Source organism: Bos mutus, chromosome 23 (assembly GCF_027580195.1).
Source record: "Bos mutus isolate GX-2022 chromosome 23, NWIPB_WYAK_1.1, whole genome shotgun sequence".
Classification (NCBI taxonomy): Eukaryota; Metazoa; Chordata; class Mammalia; order Artiodactyla; family Bovidae; genus Bos; species Bos mutus.
The window spans coordinates 33,525,912-33,551,561 of NC_091639.1; the positions used below are offsets into that span (position 1 = coordinate 33,525,912).

General features: G+C 39.5%; 1 protein-coding gene across 4 annotated transcripts in view; it reads right to left on the reverse strand.

Annotated features, from left to right (window-relative positions):
• Positions 1–2,601: 2,601 nt before the first annotated feature.
• Positions 2,602–25,650, reverse strand: part of UBR2 (ubiquitin protein ligase E3 component n-recognin 2) — a 108,028-nt gene continuing 84,979 nt past the window's right edge. For 3 of the 4 annotated variants that reach the window (XM_070360743.1, XM_005900135.3, XM_005900136.3), the window contains 16 exons: positions 24,908–25,069; positions 23,345–23,448; positions 22,618–22,696; positions 19,530–19,678; positions 19,062–19,117; positions 15,611–15,707; positions 15,289–15,356; positions 13,937–14,072; positions 13,311–13,404; positions 11,938–12,068; positions 10,802–10,910; positions 10,446–10,502; positions 9,773–9,850; positions 8,910–9,080; positions 6,880–6,981; positions 2,602–4,831 (listed from right to left, as the gene is read on the reverse strand). In XM_070360743.1, coding sequence (XP_070216844.1) covers positions 4,690–4,831; positions 6,880–6,981; positions 8,910–9,080; positions 9,773–9,850; positions 10,446–10,502; positions 10,802–10,910; positions 11,938–12,068; positions 13,311–13,404; positions 13,937–14,072; positions 15,289–15,356; positions 15,611–15,707; positions 19,062–19,117; positions 19,530–19,678; positions 22,618–22,696; positions 23,345–23,448; positions 24,908–25,069 — 1,735 coding nt within the window. In that variant the 3' untranslated portion in view covers positions 2,602–4,689. The remainder of the gene's footprint in view (positions 4,832–6,879; positions 6,982–8,909; positions 9,081–9,772; positions 9,851–10,445; positions 10,503–10,801; positions 10,911–11,937; positions 12,069–13,310; positions 13,405–13,936; positions 14,073–15,288; positions 15,357–15,610; positions 15,708–19,061; positions 19,118–19,529; positions 19,679–22,617; positions 22,697–23,344; positions 23,449–24,907; positions 25,070–25,650) is intronic. The other variant, XM_070360744.1, reaches the window with a different exon arrangement.

The window sequence follows — 25,650 nt, forward strand, 5'->3', positions numbered from 1 at the left end:
AAGAACATGCAGATGACAATCTGGAGGAGGAGGAGGCAAAAGACACAATGCAGGAAGCTCCCTCAGCATCCTACGTCCCACATTGGGAAAGTGATACCACTGGAGGCAGTGCGCTCATACAAAGGGAGTAAATTCACAAAGTCTCTTACTTACAGGTCCCAGAATAGAAAGGGGTGGGGTGGGGTTGGGGCTGTGGACTGAGCCAGTGGGAGGGCGGTCTTTCATCCCAGGTCAGGCGAGCAGGAGACAGAGAACAGGGCAGTGAGCACCCATTACGTAAGAGGTGGTTGGGCTAGGCTCCATCTGGAATGTTTAAAAGGAGCCTTAGGAAAAGCTAAGTAGGAATACTGGGGGAGGGAAACCTAAGCTCAGGTCTTTGTCTGAATGTCCTGAGCTGGGCTGTCACACAGCAAAATGCATAGGCAGCAACTCCCGATAGCTGCTTTCTCAGCATACAGACTGCATCTCTGACTGAGGCAGTATGCCATCCTCACAGTCGTCTCAGGTAGCTGCCAGAGGAAACTGCCCATCTTGTTTGGTCCTCTGTAAGTGCCCAGCAGGACTGGGACCAGCTTTTTCCTGTGTCTAACCTCAGTCTTTCTTTGGGCCAGTGTAAGTTCATTTCTCCCAAGGGACTCTGCTTTTCAAATCTTGTCAGACTAACCCTGGGGGAAGGTGAGAGATACAGACAGTATCTTAGAATTTCTGTTTTTAAAACAACTACTCCACAGTGAAGGAGCAGTAACAGCTATTCCGAACATTTAATAAGTGTCTTAAGATCTGTGGCCTCAGCTCAAGACCACACAGTCTCCTGCAGCATTTTCAAGCCTAGGACTGAGCCACCAGTCAATAAACCCTGAGTAACCTCAATTCAGGTTAATAAGATTAGGCGCTTGCTCTGCACACTCTCCCGCCTCTTCTCTCCTTCTCCAGGCACCTGTAATGCTAGGCCAGCAGGTTTGCAGCTTAGTCAGGGGCAGGCGTGGGGTGCTGCAGGACGGTCAGGGCCTCTGACCTGCTACCAGATCCAAAGGCAGTGCAGCCAGCCAGCAGCACTGTGTGTGAAGGGCTAGGAAGGTGCGGGAATAACATGGAAGTTCTGGGGGAGGATTCCCTGGTGGCTCAGAGGTTAAAGCGTCTGCCTGCAATGCGGGAGACCTGGGTTTGATCCCTGGGTCGGGAAGATCCCCGGAGAAGGAAATGGCAACCCACTCCAGCATTCTTGCCTGGAGAATCCCATGGACAGAGGAGCCTGGTGGGCTACAGTCCACAGGGTTGCAAAGAGTCAGACACGACTGAGCAAGTTCACTTCTGGGGGAGGATGCCCTCCTGGTCTTAAGAGGACGAGATTGGCTGGAAGAGAGGAAATATCAGACCTTGATTCCTGAGGGCGTTATATCTTGTCCTCTAAATCAGAGGATGCGTGTTAAGTGGCAAAGTGAAGAAGGTCATATGGGCCTGGTATAAAGATTAAGATATGCAACAACTCTTGAGTTCTTCACCTGAGGGAAATGGAAACAGGTCCACACAAAAACCCGAACAGCAAAGTCTATAGTGGCTGTGTTCCTAATCACAAAAAATCGCCCAAGTCTTTTACCTGATGACCGTGTAAGCATCTGCACAATGGAGCTCGACTCACCAACCAAAAGGAACACGGATGGCTCTCAAATGCATCAGTCTTCTTAGAGAGAAGCCAGACTCAAAACGCTACGTGTGATATATTTACATAACATTCTGGAAGATGCAAGACAAAGGGACAGAAAAAATTACTGGTTGTTTGGGGTCATGATTGGGGAAGGTGTCCTAAAAGGGGCACAAGAGAACTTCTTAGGGTGATGCAATGGAACCAAACTGAGTGTGGTTTGTTAGAAAACATCTGTATGCATTTGTCAAAATGTATAAAATCATCCACTAGAAAGGGTGAATTTCACTATTTGGAGAATAAACTTCAATAAACCTGACTTAAAAAAAAAAACAGAAGTAGGGACAAAGAAAGAAGGGAGCATGTCAGAGGGACTTAATGAGTCCTGGAACTTTCGATGTTAGATCAGGGAAGGGAGTCAGCTAGGAGCAGCATTAATGACCAGGAGACAGAGGAAACACAATGGAAACTGTTTTATTTGATGCTTTCCTTCTAAGAGGATTTTCAAGAGCACTCGTAGGCAATGACTTCCTTGCAAATGCAGCACGCAGCTTCCTTTGTATATGTGTCTGGGGACTGTGTAAGGAGGAGGACCTGGCGATCACTAGGTAAGAATAGGCAAGCAAGCAGAGTTTAAATCCGGAAACAACTTCCAGCTGGAAGAGGCTTTGAGGGCCCTGTTTTCCCAGTGATTTGAGGTCCAAGAGAGTTCAGAAAGGTCACAAGCTGTCATAGTCAATCAATATGAGACTTAATCAGCTGAAATGATGAGCAAGCTTTCTTCAGAAGGTCAAAATAGTTTGGCTAACAGCCATAATTACTGACACTAATAATATAAGCATCTTAAACTTCAAGCTAATACAGATGTCCCACTTTATTTGTAGCAAGGTGACATGGGGGGCAATTCCACTGCATTTTACGTGTGAAACAAAATAAAGGAAATGTAGGCAGACCCAAAGTAATGTCAACACCTAAAGCATTTATTTGGATATCTTTAAACTTTTTACATATGATACATTCCCAATTTTACAAGTTGTCCACAGATAATAAAGTTATAGCCAATTTATTAAACAGATATGATTTTTCCCTGATATGGAAAGCATGTTTATATAAACATTTCTACAATAAACATAATACATGCGGAACAAATCATAAGACTAAGATGATTCCTTAGTTGGGGAAGACAATTAGCTTAATGATACACACACCAGAAGATAAAAGGGTGTGTGTTGCTACTTGATGTAAATTCATTTTCTCTCAGACTCCCTGACCTTCTCAGAAAACGGAATCCAGGGACACCCTCTGCTAACAGCAGGCTTATATGAAGTCAGTTTTAAAAGTTGAAGTATTGTTATGATTTAGTGAAGAAGTTTATAATGCTACTACAGAGGGAGAAAACTGGTTTTATTCGGAGTTTAAGCTTGGTTAACTGGAGAAAAGCCAAAAGAAGCTGGACTTAAAAGCTAAAGGAGTGGGGATGTGACCAAGGCCAAAATAAACATTAAAATCATGATGCCATCCACAGACCACACCACCAGAAAGGGAGAAAGGCCAGAAGAGGGGGATGAGTGCTGGGTTCTAACGTGGATTTTCTTCCTGTTGGGCAAGAAGCGCCTCCTCTCAGATGGGTGAGTCAGTCCCAGGCACGAAGGGTCCAGTTCATCCTTTCAGAGGAAGGGGTTCTTCATACACCACCCCGGTGAAGTAGCGAGTGTGGCTTCTGCACCCCCACTGCCTTTAGCTGAGCGTCTGGATTTCCGGCCTTCCTCCTGGGTGTACTGTGGAGGGTGCAAAGCTGAGCAGGATGCAACTTTCAGACGCAGTTCAAAGAAAACTGAGCGAAATGGCTATCTGCATTGGCTAAAGAAGCCCAAAAACCTCTTATTACTCATTCATCCCTTAGTCCCTCCTCAGAGAGACTCCGAACTGATTCCTCCACCAAACCTGCCATCACTCTCTGCATACCCAAGCTCTTAGCACACATGATCACGGCAGGGTGGTGTGTGGCATGGCGTGGTTATAAACTATTTTACTAAGCGGCTATCATTCTAGGAAGGCACCTCTTAGTAAGAACAATAAGGTTAAAAAATAATAAAAAGCCTGGGCACACAGGCTGTCCCAGGAATGTCCTAAGTGAACTAGCAGGTAAACAGCAATTCATCTATTCCAGAAAATGCTGGAAGGGTGGGGGTGAGGGAATTTCAAAACACTGAATTCTCATTTTTTTTGCAAGTGCTTGATTCTAGATGAATACATTCTTTCAACTTAGTCTTAGAAATAACAATATATCATCTGAAAAATTAGGATACTCTTTTGAGTTTTCAAAAAGCCCTTTAAAACGAGTATTTTTTCCTCAAAGCCAAAAGCCTTGCAAAAAGAAAAAAAAAAAAAAAAAGAGGGGGGAATCCAACCTTGTACAGCCCGGAAAATCAGCTGGCACATAGAGACACCACCATCTCCCCTTTGGATTCCCACAGGCTCCTCCAGCAAGAGTGTCCCCCAACCCCCTCACAGCCAGTGGAGACAGGGAATGCCACTTTCCAAATACACTGCTTTGCTTAGAGGTAGGGTCCCATCAGCTGTGGGTACACTGACCCAGCCTCAAGGTTGAGGGTCACTGAGTGGGACCAGGAAGTGTGACCCCCAAAAGACCAGAGACTTTGCTTCCTGCTGCTGTTGAATCCGCTTCCGGCCTGGAGTTCCCTGTGTTCAGTAATGTGACATGGCTCAGATGACGGGGGAACAGTCAAACGCAGTCAGATGCCCGCAAATGGGCTGAGTCCAGCCCAGGAAGAGAAGCTCCTTCCTGGATTCGAAAATTCAAGAAGTTATGTTTGAAGGACACAGCAAATGATGCAAGAAAATCTGCTGGCAGAAAATGATTTTCATTAGTTCCTGGAGCCAGAAGCTATAAAAATAAAAATTGGGGGGAAAAAAAAGCTTAAATAACTTATTTCCAAATTCAGAAGAAGCTATTTCCTATTTTCTTTCTTGAAAAGCCAGCTGGTTTACAAAAATCCAAGTTCATGTATTTGGTAGTGACGTAGCTATAGGTGTTGCCAGTCAATGCCAACCAATGTCTGGTTTGCTTCCTGTGCGTGTCCAATTTCCTCTGTGATACTGTGCTGGTGCCAGAGCTTCTGAATCTTCTTGAATCGCTCTCTGCACAAATGTAAAGGATTTCCCCGTCTAGAAAGAAGACACATGTCACTCAGGAGGTATTTGGTGGTGTATTCATCTATTCTACTCCAACCTTTCCTGGTTTAGGCAAAGTTAACAAGTTTATTGGTTTTAGATCCTCTGCAAAATGTCTCTTTGGCAGGCGTCTGTGGCTATTAATATGTTAGCTCTGACCGTTTGCTAGGAGCAGCTGAAGGGGAGTAAGTGCAGAAAAGAAGAGGAAAACAAATAAACTACACTGATTCAGGCTGGGGTGAGGAACAGGAGGGTGGGGTTGAGCAGGAGGTGAACGTTGAGAGGCTAAAACTATGCATTCATTGTCCATTTTGTTGGTAAAATGTAAAACAGGGAGTAAGGGGGAGGATGAAAACATTACACAGGTAAAAATGTTCTTCCAAGTATGTCTTTTAGATCCAATGTTTAAGCAAAGCAGCTAAACATGAATAACTCTGGTTTCCAACTTAACCAGAGAATAGGAGTTGGTGAGCCTGAGGCCTTGGCTCCTGACTCAGAGCAGCAGTCCTCTCTCCATCCAGGGCTCCTCCTCTTAAGAGCCCACATTTCTTTTTCTTTCCTTTTTTTTCCTGTTTGGCTCATTTCTTTTTTCATTCATTCTTCCATTTATTCATCCAACAGTATTTATTTAGAACCTGTTATATGCTAGTTCACTGTCCCGGCCACATAAAACTAGCCCGGGAGACAGGCAGTAGGCAGGTAAACACAGGGACTCTGGGTCATAACGTGGGCTAAGAAAATCAAACTGGCCAATGTGACAAACCTCCTCAGAGGCCACGTTAGCCAGGGTGGTCAGGGAGGACTTCTCTGAGGAGGTGGCACCGGACTGAGGCCCGCAGGAGTCAGCCCTGTGCTTATGGTGGTATGGGAGGAAGGGGGATGGTAGGGGTGGCACAGAGTCATTAGAAATATACCAGGAACTCATCTGGAATATGCAAGGAATACCCAGAAGTCAGAAGAGACAGAAATAAAACTCTCAGTTACCAGTGGTCATGTAACAAATCACCCCAAAGTTAAGGGCTCTAAGGCATTTCTCAGAGCACCAGGTTGGACCACCAACTGGCGGCACAAGTGTGTCCCTGCAGTCAGTCAAGTGTCTGGGGAGCCCAACTACTTATCTTGCCTTGGTTTCCAGGCCTTCAACTTCTGCTCCCCAAGCCTGGGAAGCTACATCTAAGTTAAGATTTTTACCCCATTTTGGCAAAAATAAACGATCTGAAAATTCCTTAATAGTGCTCAAAGGAACTACTGTTCGTATACTGCTCTTGATGCAATAGGTGCTGCTGCTGCTGCTGCTGCGTCACTTCAGTCGTGTCCGACTCTGTGCGACCCCATAGACAGCAGCCCACCAGGCTCCCCCGTCCCTGGGATTCTCCAGGCAAGAACACTGGAGTGGGTTGCCATTTCTTTCTCCAATGCATGAAAGTGAAAAGTGAAAGTGAAGTCGCTCGGTCGTGTCCGACTCTTTGCAACCCCATGGACGGCAGCCTACCAGGGTCCTCCATCCATGGGATTTTCCAGGCAAGAGTACTCAATAGGTGCTACCTGAGTAGAATACTGCCCCAGATACTGTTTATTGCTCTATATGTTCTAAGTCTTTGTCCCCCAGATTCTTATGTAGTAAGATAAGTGCTTCTCTCATCAGTTAAGATTTGCTCTTTTTTTGTCACCTGAAGAATACTGGGTCTCACACACAAAACTGCACAAGTCACACTGTGCTCCCCCCGCAGCGCTTAATGCCACAGGACCATTCAAACAGTTCTCTGGAGTAAGACATGGAAAAAAGTTGCACTCTGCCCCATTTTCTCCCCCTTATGTATCGTGATGGCCCTCATGACTTTCTGAGGGCTAGCAATGGGAATGGCGAACCGGACAGCAAGGGGAGCTTCCTTGAAAGAGTCCATAGACAACAGCCACTTGTGCTAGCACCCCGGGCAGGTAGCAGGCAGGCCTCCAGACCACAGGGTTCATCAGGATCACCTCATGCTGAAGGTCCTGGAGGCCCAGAGCCAGCCAACGTAGTTCCCCAGGATGGGCCTTACCTGAGTCCCTGGTCAGTCTCCCCATAGTCATCAAGGTAAGGAGGAGAATAAAAACAGCCTTTGGTTTTGCCAGCTAAAAATAGTACTTGACATTCTCGTACTCTGTAGAGAGACCAATTTATATATTAGGAACCAAGATTTGGATTCAGTTACAAATGGACTGAAGTCCTAGAGAAATCAACAAAACCACCAGAAGTATGGGGTTAACAAACTATTATACATAACATAGATGAACAATCAGGATTTACTGTACAGCACAGGGAATTATACCCAGTAACTTCTAATAACCTATAATGAAATATAATCTGCAAAAAAACAAAACAAAAAACCCCTATATCACTGTGATGTACCCTGAAACTACTGCAATATCCTAAGTCAATTATACATCAATAAATAAATGTACACAAACAAAACTGGTGCTGAGGCAAGCAGTATTTATAGTAGAGACACTTGACAGTTTCAGGTGGACAGTGAAGGGACTTAGCCATAGATATATGTGTATATCCATTCTCTCCCCAACTCCCCTCTCAACACATGCCTAAGTATTAAAAATAACTAAAAGGACTATATTGTTATCAATATAAGGATGAGGAGGGATATTTAGGATTCGATTTCAACAACTCATATAAAACTGGCATTGAAAAAGTTAAATATGAAAACGTTAACTTCTAAAAGTTGTTACTGATGTATCAACCACTATTATGAGAAAATTATTGATTAAAAAAATGGTACACAGACATTATAAATTATGTTGACCTAAACAAAAAGCAACCCCAACTCGACCAAAAGCATTCTGAAATACGCTGAACAAAGTAAACCGCTACTTTCGTATTTCTCCTAAGGGTTTTAAAAGAAAGCTTCCTGATTCTGTTGAGAGGTTTGCTTAACTTTTTCTGGTGTTAGTAATTCAGCTCAATTCAACATTTACTGAGAACCTGTAGTATATTGGGGGTACTAAGATGTGCCTAAAATCTATGTCCCAGAGGAGCTCAAACTCACGTCACTTCTTTCCTTCAGGCCCTGTGACAGCTTCCATCTCACTCAGAGATGTCAAGGGGCCATCCCAAGCCCATGACTCCCCACTGTACTTGCTGCTCCAGTGGCAGTAGCCTCCATGCTGTTTTCTCTTGGCCATCCTGTATAGCTTGTGGGATCTTAGTTCCTGGACCGGGGATTGAACCCATGCCCTCGGCAGTGAAAGCTTGGAGTCCTAACCACTGGACTGCCAGGGAATTCCTTCTTTTCTTAAATAAATTTTACGGAGGTATTATTTTTTAAATAAAATGTATCCATTTTTAGAACACAGTTTGAAGAATTTTGTCCTTTCTGTTTCTTGAACATGGCAGGCACACCCCAGCAATTCTGCACTTGCTGCTCACTGCACCCTAGGATGTTCTCCCCTCTTCTTTAGGTTTTTATTCAAGACACCTTCCCAGGGACCTTCTGTGGTTTCCTATCTATAATAAAATCCACCTTAGCTGCCATTTCATATTCCCCTCCCTGCCTTATTTTTTCTCTTCTGCATGGATCACTTTCTAAATTCTTATCTTCTATCTCCCTCACGAGAAAATGAACTCCATGAAAACAGAGATTTTTGTCTGTTGTGTTGACCACTGCATTCTCAATGCCTCATACAGTCACTAGTAAGCATCTGCCGTACACTGCTGAATACACACAACCACCTGCATCAGCCTGTGGTATGTGTGAATCCTGCCATTACAACAAAAGAAGTAAGTAATTCTGACTGTGTCTGGGTAGAAAATCAAAGACAGTTAGCAGTTTCACATTAGAACGAGGTACAAAGAAAGAAGAACAGAACTGTCATGGGGATGGAAATGACAATGGAAGAATCAGCACAGAGTGAGCATGAGCCAAATATGAGGTGTGGAGACAAGGCTCCCCGTTTTCCTCAAATGAATAAAAACGGTGGCCTCTAATCCTCTTCAATGTAGCAGTTTCTCGTGTCCATTCCTCAACAGGCCATCTATTGCGGCAGATCTAAAACTAGAAAGCTCTTTCCAGGGCCTTACCTCAGGAAGATGCCCACCCCAGAACCACAGGAATAGGTGTGAGCAGTGCATGCCCCCACGTCCTCCCCTTCCAACTCCGTCTGGCAGCAGTAGCTCTGGGAGCACAGCAGGGTTCCGCATACAAGGCACATAGTTGGGGCTCTGCTCTTATCACCACCTGATTTGGGGCACCTTCAGGGAATAAAAAAAGTACAAGTGAAGACTAAAGAGCTGATGGTGGTAAAACTGTCCTGGGAAAAAATTCTGCAATATCAAGTAGAGCTGAAGATCCATACAGACTACAGCCCAGGCAAATTCACTCTGGAATAGATAACATCTCACTCATATACACCAACATCAGGTACTGGAAACAATCAATTGGAGAAAGGAGAAATAAAATTATCAATAGGAGGGAAAAATAGGTAAATGCTGCTACTCTCAGATAATGAAACGCTATACAACAGTGAAAAGTGATGAATTAAAAATTATGTATGTCAAATGTGTAAGTAAATCTTACAATCAATGCTAGTGAAAAAAGCCACAGGAAGAGGTACAATGTTATTTTAAAGCTTAAAATAATGATATATGCAAAATAATATATACTGCTTAGGAATATAACTATCTGTAGTTAATGTGTTACTTAAAGTGCAAATGGTTTAGATAAACTGTAATGAATCAAACTTGTTCCTCAGCATCCTGTTTCTCCTATTTTATTCTGTAAGATGGTGGGATCATTCTTTTATGAGTTAAATAGTGTAAAGTCCTTCTGATGTTACAATTTCTCTACCCAAACTGAAGAGAACAGCAAAATCTTTCACATTCTGTGTAGAGAACAAGTGTTTACAGTGGCAGGAAACGCTCAATAAGCTAATATCAAAACTTACGAGAAATTAGATGCTTGATTAATGAGGCTGCTGTAATCCTCTGGAAGGTCTATTAATTTGTTAGATTCTCTTGGATAACTAGAAACAAAACAAAACAAAAACCACACAAAAACTCAGTTAATAGGAGGACATATTGTTTAACGATAACAAAGTAACTCTTGACTTAGTCAAATAAAGGAAACTAGCTGCTACTACAGCAGCAAGAAGCTATAGCAAGAAATTTAAAATGCACTCTTATAACACCAGGCCTTAGGATTCACATTTTACTTAAAGAACTCAGCATAAAAATTATCAGGACAACAGACAGTACTGTACACTTGTATCCTGCTTCCTCCCTACCTCCTGCCCGCAACCAAGAGGTTTGACAATCTTTAATCTACCTTATGGAGAAGGCAATGGCAACCCACTCCAGTACTCTTGCCTGGAAAATATCATGGACGGAGGGGCTTGGTAGGCTGCAGTCCATGGGGTCGCTAAGAGTCGGACACAACTGAGCGACTTCACTTTCACTTTTCACTTTCATGCATTGGAGAAGGAAATGGCAACCCACTCCAGTGTTCTTGCCTGGAGAATCCCAAGGAAGGTGGAGCCTGGTGGGCTGCCGTCTATGGGGTTGCACAGAGTCGGACACGACTGAAGCGACTTAGCAGTGGCAGCAGCAGCAGCAACCTACCTTATAGCGTCTCTTTCACCTTCCAGGTATCTTTTAACTTCGATGTTATGACACCAACTTTAATGTAAATGGAGGAAAAAATAAAACATTTTTACTTTTGAAGGGCTAGAACTAAATGTACGAGGAAATAAACATCTCCACTACTATTCTCTGTCCAGGCAAATCTACTTATGCTATTCACTGGGCCTGGCAAAAATCTTGTCACAAAGGTAAACCCTTAACTAAGAAGGCCTAATGAATCACAAGGATTGAATTTTGCCAGGCTCACTATCTGAGAATTTGGTAAAATATGTGTTTCCAAATATATATATATATATTTTATTTTAACATAAAGAAGAAAATTGTATCATCATTACCTTTCAATCAGTAATTTCATTATCTCCTTATTTTCTTGAAAAAGACAAAGAAGGTTGTTTGGCAGGGAAAGATAGTTACATAGATGTTCAAAATGGCTTGTTCCAGAAGCTGCAAATAGAGAAGGAAAGAGATACAGATATAACAATTAAGAGCAGATTCTATATTAGAGTAAGCAACAGCAGAGTTTAAAACAAACAAAAAAAAAAGCACAAGACGGAAGAGTTCAATTTGGCCAGGTACATAACCTGGAAGTAAATAAGATGGCACAGGAAGGAATCCATAGAGTCAGGCGACTCCTTTACTAAACTGGCCACAATTTCTTGATGTTTCAGTATTACCATATGCAAAATGGGACACTTGTCCTGTGTGATACACTTTATGGGGTTATTTGTGAACATTAAATGACAAAAATAACATATGGGGAGCTCCAGAAAAGTATAAAGCAGTACAGAAATATAAGACAACTTTATCACTGAGAGATGGATTTAAACATTCACTTAATCATCACTGCAAATGATTAGGAAGTCTAAACCGTTCTCAATGGTGCCTGGACAACTAGATAGATGGAGACGCTATTCAACACACTGGTAGAGAGTGACAATACATGCAGGTACCCCATGCTCTGGGCCAGGCACCACGAGATACTCTAAGTCTACCTTTACACTACTTTCAAGAAATGAACTGAAGCAGAACACAGTGAACAACTGTGAAACAGCAAATTAACTCCTATATTAAAATGAGATTTACGTGCAATTATGAGTATTTTGAACCTCAATGCCACATGTCTCGTGTAAAAACCACTTGAATTTCAGTTTTCCCTTTTTAAAATCTGAAGAACCCATTTTATAAATAATATATACTTGAACATTTTAACATCCGACAGCAAAACTATATTTTTATACATGTAAAAAATCAGTACATTACTGAGATCCAAATAAAATCAGATATTTACATAAATATGCATTTAATTCTATAATTTTGTACATCACCACTCAACTAGCTACGATCTAAAGTTTAGTAAGTTTTAATTTTTGCAATGCATTTTAATTCTGAAATTGCTGGAGTGAAAGACAACACACATTTCCTACATTTTGAAATAAATTAGAAATTATCAAAAAAATAAAAAAGAAATTACCTTGAATTTCAGGTGGGGAAGGAACTCCATTTAAGTAATGGAAAAACAAAGCAGAACACCTCAGAAAAGGCATGATTCCAGCTTTGACATTCCTCCACAGATGCCAACCAGATGGCATTTCTTTCAAGGCACTAAAAAAGAGAAAAATGATAAGTGGGAAACTTAATTTAAAAATGATTCATTCTAGTTACAGCACAGTGTGAAAACAGACAGCTGCTATTGGGAAGTGATAGCAGATTGGTGTCAAAGGTGTGGGTAGCCCTGACTATTACAGGATATCAAGTATAACTGGTGATATACCTTCCACACTGTTATTAAAATTTATAAAAGTAATATAGCTACATAAAGAGAAAATCTGGAAAATAAAAACACTATCCATTATCCTGTAACTTTTATATTAGCGAGTATTCTTCTGGCAAACTACTTTCATACTAATCAGTCTAACACAGTTATAAGCGTAACATGAAATTTAAAATTAACATAAAAAACCCCCACATTTTTCAGAATACCATAAACCATAATTTTTATCAGAGTTTTAATACTCTGGATAATACCTATCATAACCTACACTGAATTACTCCCCTGTAAGCAAACTCTTAGATTGCTTTAAACTCTAATATAAATAATATCAATGTCTACAGGTTTTTCTATATGTGGATTATTTTGTTAATATGGATTCTCAGAAATAGGATAATTTAGTTAAAGAACAAACAGTATGGTTCCTGAGATCTACTATTGGAAAGCCAAGTGAAACTGTTGTAATTAAATCACAACGGCCTCAATAACATATGAGTTCTGAGAACTTCTACCAGCCCTGGACATTATCTTAAAAATGTGTGGGAAGCACTGTATATTACCCTTCTTGCAGAGATTCCCAATCATGTTAGTATATTAAAGTTCGGGAGTCCTGCAGATCCCCCATCTTCTTTTTTAAATATATCAACAGATAGCAATTTCCTTTATTTAACAAACAAATTCCATTTGCCCCCCTCTTTTTCTGACATGTACACATTGCGATAGTTCTCTATTTTTGGCTGTGCTGGGTCTTCCCTGCTGCACGTAGGCTCCCTCTGGTTGTGGTGAGTGGGTGCTACCCTCCAGTTGTGGTGCATGGGCTTCTCGCTGCGGTGACTTCTCTTGTGGAGCCCAGGCTCTAGGTGCGCAGGCTTCAGTCGTTGTGGCGCAGGGGCTTAGCTGCTCTACAGCCTGTGGAATCCTCCCAGACCAGGGATCAAACCCGTGTGCCCTGCATTGGCAGGCAGATTCCTATCCACTGCGCCACCATGGAAGCCCCAAATGAGTTCCTTTTTCATGCTATCGCCTCCTAATATTTGGGGAACTGCCTATCATATAAAGAGAATGTATGACCTCACCTTCCTGTATACTGCTGAATCATTTTACACAAAGCAAGAACTGCTAGTTCTTCTTCTTTGCCAGCAGCATTTTCTTGATCCATGCCACTCTTTTCTGAAAGACAAGGCAATACTAGTACCCTGCATTTGCCTACTAAGTGGATTGCTGACCACATCATTTAAGCACTCAAATATATTCACCCAGTCACATGTAATATGAAAATGCTCCCACGAAACACACAGAACTTTCACCCCTCAGGCTGGAGCACAGTTTACTATCGTAACAAGGAACCTCTTAGGCAGAGGACGTGAATGTGCCCCAGGGTGCCGGGCAGCAAGTGGTGAGTAAAATCTGCTAAATATATAGTCTGTAGTACTCAAATATTACTAAACATGTGAAATAAAAAAAAATAAGTAAAAACATTCACATCACTAAGGGATTTTTAACAGAAGGGAAATGGTTTGAAAAATTTTCACATGAGGATAAACAGATTTTTATTGTTTATTTCACTGTTTACTGTTACAAGTAGCCTTATTATAAATTTATGTATTATTCTCATCCAAGCACCTTTTCATTCAGTACTGTGTCTTTTTTAAGCTGAGAAAACTCAATTATTTTGTTTAAGAATCTGACAAAAAGGAGTTACCTGTACACGAGGTAAGTAAGATCTGAACGATGTGTGCCATGGTAACCAGATGGAAAATGTGAAGGTCCCCAGTGCCCAGGCTGATCCCTGAAAAGTCCTGACACTGCAGCGAAGGGAAGGCAAGGACCAAGCCCACCTGGACAGCAAACACAGGGTCAGACACAGCACCTTTCCTTTCACTGCGGAACACATTTGCACTTTCTTAATGCGATCCTTCTGTTAAGGATCTCAGTTCCTCCTCTTAAGAAATCTGTTGTTCTTAAAGGGTACATGTGTTAGAAATTCCACTAGGACTGACTAAAGACAATTATTTAGAACATTTTTATCTCATTTATCCAGTGATTCCCCTATTTACATTTATTGTTAATAATAACAGAAATAAAGCTTGAAATCTTTCTAGGTAGTAAGCAGCAGAAAAAGCATGAATTTTTGACCCACAAAGATCCAAGTATGAATCCCAGATTCTATTATGAGCCTTTTATATAATTCTTCTGAGATAATATATGTGTTTTTAATACCTTAGGATTAAAAACCTTAGTAGTAAGGATGTAAAGACTAAATGAAGATGAATGTGAAAGCAGGCAGGTGCCCACTAAATGCTAGCTCCATTGTGAGTCTCCTGCTGCCTGTATGATGGTGTCAGTGGTGGTAGTTCTCAAAGGAGAAATGGGAACAATAACAATGGCTAATATTTACTAGGGACACATTGCTCTAAGAGCTCTGCATTGATTATCCCACTGAGTTTTGACACAATCATATCAGGTAGGTATTAACTAACTTAAAGGTATAGAATCTGATGCCCAAAAGTGATTAAGGGAGCAGCATTGGGGCTGCTGTGTGTGGTGGTATACTCAGTGTCCTGTGAAAGGGAGCCTGGTTGAGGTGGGGCTAAACTTCAGCCATGCACTGCTTGGCCAGGGCTGATCTAGCACCAGACTGCACTTGCTCAGAAGACAAGACTTGCCCTAAATCACACAAAGGGACTGTCTGTTACTAAGTAGTGGAACCAAAAGGCTGTATCTGCCCCAAACCACTATATGGGCTGGCAGTAGCCCTTACATTACCAGTGTTATTTTTACTTCTTTATTGTAAAAAGCATAGAGAGGTTACAGTACTGACCTCAGCCACAAGGCAAAAATGAAAGAGACTGGATTAGACACCCAGGTCAAGTCTCTCAACTAGATTTCTTAACCTTTTTTTTTTTAAGTATCTTCAGAAAAGAATTATACTCAGAAGTAGTTAAAGAACAATAGATGATAATTCCTCTTGTCTGCTTCTACATTACTCAAGTCTAAGATAAAGCTACAGAGTATGACAGAGAGAATTTCAAACACAAATTATAAAATACCCACCAATAAATGAAACATGTCGATATCTAATATGCATGGAAGGTCTCTGTGGTTGTCACCAGGCACCAATGCTGATATTTAAAGAAAAATACGAGATCATATTTTTATATCAATGTAAGTATTAAAATATTTTTAACATGCATATAACCTAACTTGAATTTATTTTTTGCAAGCTATAAATGAATTCATAGCTAGAACTTGCATATAAGACAAACAGTATTACCAAAATATTTTTTCATAGTGGAGGAAAGTTTCATTACTAAAAACAAAATTACAGAAGATGAGAAATTACCCTAACACATATGGTACATCTATTAATACTCACATGCAAAAAGTTTACAGAAGTGTCCTTGCACCACTGAAAGTGACACCACTGTCCAATGTGCTCCAGCAAATCTTGTTAGTGACCTGAGACAGTCATCCTGAAATAGAGACTGACACAGTTAACAAAGAAGCCAGCATATGAAGTCGTTCTCTTCTAGGAATGCTCGTTCAAAGCATAGCTAATTGAAGTAAAGTTGGAAGCACAATGAAATCTCTAGATGGTATGGTACTGAATCTTATGACACCTTTACCAACATGTCTCTAACGTGAAATGAATGGAATAGAAAATATCTAATTGTACACTGAATAAAACAAAGTTATCTCCTATCACCATGCTGCTAGTTCTGTATGGAAAAGTTAACAAGGATACACGCGTCAAGACAGACAGTAAACAACAGAGACTCTCAGGAATGTGAAGCAGTATTTCTTTGTATTTAGTCTAAAGAAATACACTAAAATATGGGAAATACTCCCAATACTGGGGAAACTTCATGGAAGATGGCTGTATAAAATCAGGGTGTCAGTAAACATCAAAAACTGTTATAGGGACTATGTAGCAACAATATATAGTTTTAAAGAAAACTTTAAAGTGAAGAATATAGTAGGAACAAAACTACATGTAAATATCTATTATAATAAAAGTATAAACATGGTAATGAAAAAAGACAAATGGGTGACTGACTTAAGTTTTCTTCCTACTTCTCTATTTTCTAAATTTTCTATAATGTTGTTTGGTTCAGTGGATATTGAGGACCTACCATACACTAGTTTTGGTTTTGAAGATCTTAAAATGAAAACTCAACCCTCCCAACTGCTTCTGTCAAGGAGCTCACAGCCTTGAGGGTGGGAAGGGAAAGAAAAGGGGGGTGGGGACAACTAAAGGAGGCAGGATCCCAGATGAGCGATATCCCATTCATGGCTCAGAAATTTCCCAGGGAAGACAAAGCTTGAAGAGCTTCTTAAAGAGGAGCTGTCTGCTTTGGCACTTGAGCAGAGGCAAAAGCCTGGAACTAGCATCTGGGGACCAGTAATGATTCTGCAATCCTGGACAATGGATGTGGAGACTGGCAGGAAGTGAATGATAATGGAGAAATAACATTTAAGATGTATGATTGGGGTTACTTTTTGGAGAACCCCTCTGATGGTACATTAGGAGAAAGTGAGATTCAGGGTAGAGAATCTTATTATCATCATTATATAATTATAGTATTAATAATAATTAAATTAACATCATTATATTATATAATTATAAATATAACAAAATTATAATTACAATTATAAAATATATAATTATACATATATTAATATTGGTATATTATAATAATCTTATCATTATGATTATAATATTATTATGGTTATGATCATAATAATCTTATTATTATGGTTATGATCATAATAATATAGGCATGAAAAGATACAGGGCTGAACCAAATAAACTGAATAGAAGAAATAGGACAAATTTCAGGAGAGGGAAATTCAAATTTGCAGGAGAGGAATTCAACAATCTCTGCTGATCAACCGGAGATGAACATCCAGACCAAATGGTGCATCCTAAAGCACCTCCAGGATTCTGGCCCGGTCACCTGGATGGACAGTGGTGGCATTAACTAGACACTGAATACAGGAAGCAAAATTAAGCTGGATTGTTCAATTTGAGGTGCCTTTAGGAGATCCAGGTGAGAAAAATAAAGCAGGCAATATGGTAACAGATCAGGCTTGGAGATACACAGGTGGGAATCATTTGGAAGTAACTCAAATCAGAGTCACAGGGCTGAGCAGGGAAGAATATCATGACTGAGTCATGGGCCAAACTCTGGGGGTTTAAAATAATATTTATAGGACAAAGGAGGGAAAGCAGATGGAGAAGAAGCTGCCAGCAAGATAGGGAGAAAACCAGGAATGTCACAGAAATCAATAGGTTGGGGGAAAGATAAACCACCTTATGAAGGTCCCTTATCATCTGATATAGGAGACAAAGATCAATGAAGATAAAAAGTGGAAGTCAAAAAATAGAAGTTTGTCCCTAATGGCTATATACTATATACTTCAAAAAATTAAATTTCTCTTAGAAATTTCTCATAGAAAAATAAACTTAGATAAAATATAAGCAAATCAAATATAATGTTATATAAAAAGGCTACTCTACATCAGTGGTTGCCAGCCTTTTTGGCACCAGGGATAAGTTTTGTGGACAATTTTTCCACAGACAGGGGTGGCAGGGTGAGGGTGGGGATGGATGGTTCCAGTGGTAATGCAAGTGACGGCAAGCAGCAGATGAAGCCTCACTCGCTTGCCTGTATTCACCTCCTGCTCTGCTGCCCAGTTCCTGACAGGACTGGTACAGTTCGCAGCCGGAGGTTGGGGACCCCTGCTCTACATGACCAAGTTGGGATTATTTCAGGGATGCAAGGCTGACTGGTATAACAATCAATATAAACAGATTACACACAATCATATTAGCAGAGAAATAGGCTGCCAAAGAGGTAGTGTGAAGTATACAGAATCTAGAAAATGGAAGAACTGCCTTAAAAACCAGATAAAATAAACTCTATTCTATACATTTGTGACAGCCTTATCAGCATATTTATCAACTCTTTATTTACTACAGCAAAAAAGTGTCACAGTCAACACTGCTAGTCACATCCTACCCGTCACATATCATAGCTAAGACTACAGTAACTGCTATTCTACTGATTTACTATAAGAATACAATTCAGGGCAGTTTTAATATCAGGGCGTACTCCTAAATATTCCAACTTAATAAGTCAAAGTGACCCAGGTGTCTGTATTTTTAAAAACTCCAAAGATCGCTCTTATATCAGTGGTTCTCAATCCTGGCCTTGGGCAAAGCTTTTAAAAAATATTAATGCCTGGGGCCCATCTTCAGAAACTCTGATTTAACTGACCTGAGGTAGGGCCTAGGCATTTTTAAAAGCTCCTCAGGTGATGTTACATGAATAAAATTACATGCATTTTTACAACTGTAAGTTTGAACAGTATGTAGTAAATGAAGCTGATACTAGCTACACAGTAAAAATGAGCAAGCTTTAGCTGTATATTCCTTCACTCTTCCAGGCATTAAATTACTCTGTTCTGACATTAATTTGTATTTATTTACACATTGCTTACAACAGGTAGTCAAATGTGGTAGAGGATATGTTCTGTTCAGTATTTCCAACTATAGAACTAAAAATTTAAGAACAAGCACTTTGTTTTTAGTTTTTTCCCCCATCTTTCTACATGTTTAACCAAAAGAGATGAAGTCTATTTAAATGAAAAATCATGAAAAATTAAATTACAAACATTACTGCTTCAATATTGTTATAGAAAATGGGTTTTACTACAAAAGGAATAAATCTATGCTTAAATAACCATTACAGGTTTTTTGGATTAAAAAGAGCAGAACAACCTAATTTCTACTTTCCCATTCCATGGATCCAGTAATAACTTACCAGTCTACAAGGCAAAGGACCAAACAATGGTTTATCTTCATCACTTAAAATTCTTTCTGTGGTTAAAAATAGTAAAGATGATAAATTTCATGCTTTGTATATTTCAAGTTTTAAAAAAAGTAAAAAAACATTCTTTCTGCCGAAAGCATAATATTGTCAGGTTTTGAAATCTTTAAGTCATTTCACAAGAATTAACTGTGCATGAGAAGTAAAAGTGAAAACACATTACTCTGACTGACTAGCAGCTATAACCACCACTAAAATGAGTGCTCTTGTGGCTGTGGTTAATTTATAAACTGTCAATCTAATATTTTGTCAGTATACTACACTTCCTGCTTCAAAGTTTTTATATTATTGCTTAAGACTGTTGCCCACTTTAAATATCTCATTTAAATACACATTTAAATCTGCACACAACTCATGTCAATGTATGCTTTAGATTTAAAGACACAATTCTAAATCTCTTACCTATGCTTTGGATGGTATATGCACAACTACTCCAACACATTATGGGCACACGGGGATCCTCTTCATTGGGATGAACTTTTAATCCCACCTTATAAGTAGCAGTTCCAAACGTTGCTAACATTTCTTTTATGCTTTCAGAATAAGGGTTCCTGAAGTGAACATGCATAGCATTAGGTCAAAACAATGTGCTCACATCAATCAAATGGCTCAGTTTCTTAACAGCTATCTTCTATGTTGGAATTGAACCCCTTAAACTATCTAAAGACAGTTGTGTGAAAAGGGGGAATTAAAGACATGCAGACAGTCCCTGCCTGAGAGTAGTTATGTTCAACTTGGGTTGGTGGTGATGAGGCACAGGCCGGAAAACAAGGTATTAGGCTGAAGGTCTACATATTAAACTACAGGACCCTTGATCTCTTCCTCCATCTCATGAACATCAGCAATGTATACCCACTGCCGTAGATTTTAGTTTCTCCAGTGATGAATCCTCATGGAAATGCCAGCTTTAGACAATGACATTTTCGGAGTCTCAAGAAAAAAAGACTGATAGGGGCCTGATCTCCTCACTGCGAGGCTCATCTGTCAGGAAGCTCCAACCTGCCCACCAGGTATCCAATGAGCTTCCTAGTGACTCATTCTTGAACAGTCACCCAAGGGCCAATAAACGTTTAAGGAAAGAATCAAACATCAAAGAGAGAAACACCAGAACAGAGAAGCAGAAAAAGGAACTCAGGGAAGGGGAGACAGTGCAGAAAACAGCAAATTAATTAAGAAAAAAATCAGTCCAAGAGGGCCAACAATGAGCTAACAGTAGGACTAGCTCGAAGAACAGAAAATCCAAGAAGAGAAAATTATCTAAGGAAAAACCAGAAAAAATTCCCAGAACTGTACTGAATCTTCAAAGAGCCTGTTGACAACACACATAACAAAATGAATGAAGAAAGATTCACACACCAAGGAATATCACAGAGAAATTCCAGAACACTGGGAATTAATGAGATGACCACAACAGTTTCCAGAAGTAATAAAATTACAAAGGAATAGGAATCAGGTGTTAATTTCTCAATAGGTGCTACAAGTTAGTAAAATAATGTGTTCAATATTTAGATGTGAAGTTATTTCTAACCTATAATTCTATACCCAAACCATCCATCAAGCATAGGGATACAAGCAATGTATTTTCAGACATGGAAAATTTAACATCCAGGCACCTTTCCTCAGGAATCTGCTGAGGCATGCAACGTGAGAGAGTAAATGAAGAGAGAGAAGGATACAAGATCCAGCAAACAAGAGGAGCATGGTCAGGGCGAGTGTTAGGGTAAGAGTTGTGTCCTGTCCTCATTGGTGCGAGAGGACAGAGGCTGTGGGAGGAGGGCTTCAGAGAAGAAGATCATCAGATGGATCCAAGCACTAATAGCTACTGCTAGGCAGACCTACAGCAGCATTTAGGACAAAAAGTATTATATACACAGAAAACCAAGTACATAAAAAAAAAAGAAAAGGTTAATTATTAACCACAGGAAAACAAAATTGTAGAAGAAAGATTTATCACACAACTTATCAGTATTAACAATTATAATGTAAAATCTGACAAATGATTTAACCAAAAATTGTAGAATAACTCTACAGGAAGATTGGTGAGGTGTAAGTGAATAGGGAAGAGGTAAAAGCTGAATCCTACATTACTATAGTCTCTGTAAAGATACTTTAAAAAAAAATGATGAATCAAAACACAGTTGATTAAGCATCTTAATTAGAAATAAGGAAGTAAATAGTAGAAAGAACAAAATGACAGGACTGGGGACGGGAAGGGGGAATGTGGGAGCACATGACTGATGTTTATTCTATTTAAACCTTTTAGTACTGTTTTTGCCAGCTTCCCAGGTGGCACAGTGGTAAAGAATCTGTCTGTCAATGCAAGAGACACAGGTTTGATCCCTGAGTCAGGAAGATCCCCTGGAACAGGAAATGGCAACCCACATCAGCAGCAGTATTCTTACCTGGGAAGTCCCACGGACAGAGGAGTCAGGTGGGCCACAGTCCATAGGGTTATAAAGAGATGGATGCGACTGAGCATGCATACATGCACTACTTTTGCTGAGATATTTCGTATGTGCCAGGCACAGCTGCCAGGTAACTTTAAGTGCATTATGTTACTTTGTAACACATATGAGGTAGGTGTTATTTTCTTCCCTTTACAGATGAGGAAACTGAATGAGGTTAAGTGATTTGCACAAAGTTGCACAGCTAATAAACAGTGGTGCTGGAACTGAACAAATGCAGTCTAGTTTTAGAATCTGGGCTATACTTTGTAACTTACTGGTTATGGGGTAAAATGTGGCCAACTGTGGTGTTGTAGAAGACTCTTGAGAGTCCCTTGGACTGCAAGGAGATCCAACCAGTCCATCCTAAAGGAAATCAGTCCTGAATATTCATTGGAAGGACTGATGCTGAAGCTGAAACTCCAATCCTTTGGCCACCTGATGCAAAGAACTGACTCACTGGAAAAGACCCTGATGCTGGGAAAGATTGAAGGCAAATGGAGAAGGGGATGAGAGAGGAGATGGTTGGATGGCATCACCAACTCGACGGACATGAGTTTGAGCAAGCTCCGGGAGTTGGTGATAGACAGGGAAGCCTGGCGTGCCGCAGTCCATGGGGTTGCAAAGAGTTGGACACAACTGAGAGACTGAACTAAAATAAAGCTGAAAACACTCTGGTTTTGATCCAGAGTTACTAAGAGGTTGGTGGGACCGTAAATAGAAATACAGAAGTCAGCAGGAAGCATGGACTTTGGTGAGGAGGCTGAGCAGCTTGGATTTAGATGCATGGATGAGGTGCTATCAAGGAAAGCCAGATAAAGGGGTGCAGTAGGGAGTCAGCAACACCTAGGAGAAGTTTGTGAGAATTAAACATGCCATGTAGGTCTTAAGTGTTTATCAGTATTCCTGCATTAAGTCTCAGGATTTATTAAGATCAATGTCCTGTAGCATTTTGCTCCTCTACTTGACAAGTTTATATTCTTACTAATGGCTAATTTCATTTTTCATTTCAAGCGGGCCAAATGTAAAAGGGATAATATACTCACTTAGGATGAAAATCAGGTCTAAATCCTTCAGGAAGGTGCAATTCATCCATATTTTCTAAATTCTTCGATGAGGCAGTAACTACAGAAACAAGCATTTTATGTTCAGTCCCCAATAGTTCTATAAATTTCAGCCATAAATTTCATTCTAAATTAAAACAGGAAAAATTCCCATAATGATAACTGGAGAAATATACATTCAAAGCATGAAAAGTACTATTGCTCTGGATGAGCTAGACACCTTCCTCAATCACTGTGCTTCTCCTGATAGTGCAACCACTGGAGGAGTATGCTGTTTTGTTTCCTTAAAACCAATGGTATAAATTCTGCTCAGCTCACTTTCCCTCAAGGTCGGAAGTGCAGTGCATACCTATCAAACTTGGGAAGGTTTTGGTAATGCCAACAATAAAGTGAGTCAGCCCATGGAGAATAAAGCCAGCTCTTCGATACTCAGTTACATCTCCCCCACCCCCAGAAGCTCTTCAATAAAATGGGGGAAATAAGTGAGAAGTATCTATCATAAACTACACATGAGTTTGTGTGTTCAAGGAATAAGGAGCAATGTAGCAGTTTCAAATTTAGTTCATTAAGATAAAGAAAATTTGAGTAAGTCAAATTTTAAAATGTGAGGTTTCACTTTTTAAATATTTTAAAACAATTTAATCTGGAACTGTATTTTCCAATGGTCTCAGATGTTAGGGAAAAATGAAAGCAGGTTATCAGAACTTACTAGGAGTACTTTCTTCTTTCCTAAGAACCTGTAATGCTTTTATTTGCTGAGATATTGTTCTAATCCACTGAGTCAGATTTGGTTGGTCTGAAAAATTTAACCTGCTAGAAAAGATTATAGACAGTATTTAGTATTCTGTTGTTGCTTAGTTTAAGATACAAAGACTCCTTAAATCATCACGGGTATATTTTAAACATACTTCAAACATTAAAATACTAAAACAACCAAAAAAACTTGGGGAAAATTTGTTACTTTTAAAAGTTAGAATAGGTATTTGTCAATGGAAATGAAAATGTATTATTTGTCAATATGATGCTACTAATTATTAGCATAAAATTGAGTTATTTGTCAAAAATTTCACTTTTCCAGTATCAGAATTTGCCAGTATTTCTTAAATATCACAACCAACACATCATGGATACTATTTATTGAGTGCTTATTATGCTGCAAGCACCTAGTTATGTTGCAAGCATTTCACAGTATTAGATTTAATCCTCAAAATTTTCTTAATAAAATAGGTTATATTATTGTCCCCATTTTACAGATGAGGAAACTGAGGTTTTGAGCTATGTAACTTGACTAAGGCTGTATATGGGACAGATGTGGCATTCAAACCCAGCTACATCAGACACGATAGCTTGTGTTCTTAACAAATGTGCCATAACTGACTCTCCTGGGAAAAAAAGCAAAACCCGAACCACAGAAGTGACTTTTTTCTCTTTACACACAGAGAATTCTATTCTTAATCTTACAGTGACTAATTTCTTTATCAGTTCAAATACAGATATAAGTCAGCACCATGATATTTCTTTTCTAATTAAAAAAGCATGAGCTTACATCATATCTAATGGTATTTTAAGAGCATTTTGTGGTAGCATAGACTAAGACACCATAGTTTGAACTCTTAAAATTGAAGAGAAAAAAACTGACTCTGCTTTAATTTAAACCCAAATAGTAGCATAGAAATAAATAGATGATTCATATTCATAAAACTTAATGTCAGGTTTGAATAGGAGATACCATCGAATTCATATTTGAAAGGAAAATGATCATGAATAACTAAAAAGCACACTAAACATCATGAAATAACAAAATTTTACATTTTAAATACACTAACAGATATGCACTTTTTGGCCCAATTCTTCAATTGGCCAGTCAATTGCAAAAAATAATATTTAATTGTTAGTATGCTAAATAAGGTCAGTTTAGGCTGCCCCTCCCCCCACTGATTTATTGAGTGTCTCAAAAAAGTATGAAGGAGATATTTAAAGCAGGGTCTTAGAAATAAAGGAGACAGTTTTCATGAACCCATGGGAATTTTATATCCTTTATCGTGTTTATGGGTGATCAAGAAACTTAAAATTTTGGTCTGTTCCTTTCTAAAAACTAAAATTGTATCTCATAGGTCAGCTAGAAGAAATGACTAAATAAAAAGTTTGGAAAGTACCTGGAAAACATGCATTTACCTAGAGTGATATTCCCACCCAGCTGTGGTTTATCAGTTCATTACCTTCTAAAGGAAACTACTTCTTTGATACAAAGGTTTTATGAACCAAAACTTACCCATGAAAAACATTTCTTGGAGGAAGCAGCAGAGGAATAACAGTATTACTCAAGCATTCACAAAGGGGACAAAGGAATTCTCCATTTTCTACATCATAGCTTGTATGTAAGCGTAATCTCTGTTGCCTTCGCTGTTCTTTAGCTTGAACGGAATCAAAATACCTTCACAATTAGAAAACATGAGGTATCAAAAACAATGGTAATTTTTTTTTTTAATGAGAGCCACAAGCTTCAACATTTTGTTTCCACAAAACATCTAAAAATTAAAATTTTAAAATGACCTCAATTATTTTTAAAAGTGATACTTTAATTTTAAGTTGTAGTAATTAGCAAACAGTCATTCACCAAGTAGCATATTTCTTGGCCCTAGTGCTCTGTGGTTATTCCCGCAGGGCTAGTGCTACTTACTAGGGGTGGTTCAGTACAACTCAATGAGCAGAGTACTAGAATAACGGCACTTCTGCTGCTGCAGAAGCATAGAAAGCACCAAAACAGAGTAAGTTTGAAGTTATTCCATATTAGCTCAGGGAGCCATGACAATCTTGAGAGGTAACTAGGCAAGTGCTAGCATCTTCAGAATCAAGAGTTGTTCACCTTGGACCCGAAGAAAGACATTCTTCTCAGGTTTATACCACTGTAAAAATCCTTTTCTTCATCCAGTCTGTTAGATTTCCCATATTAAAAAATACAGACCCCTAAATTAAAAATTATATTTGATATACTATGAAGTTTCTAAGTCACTC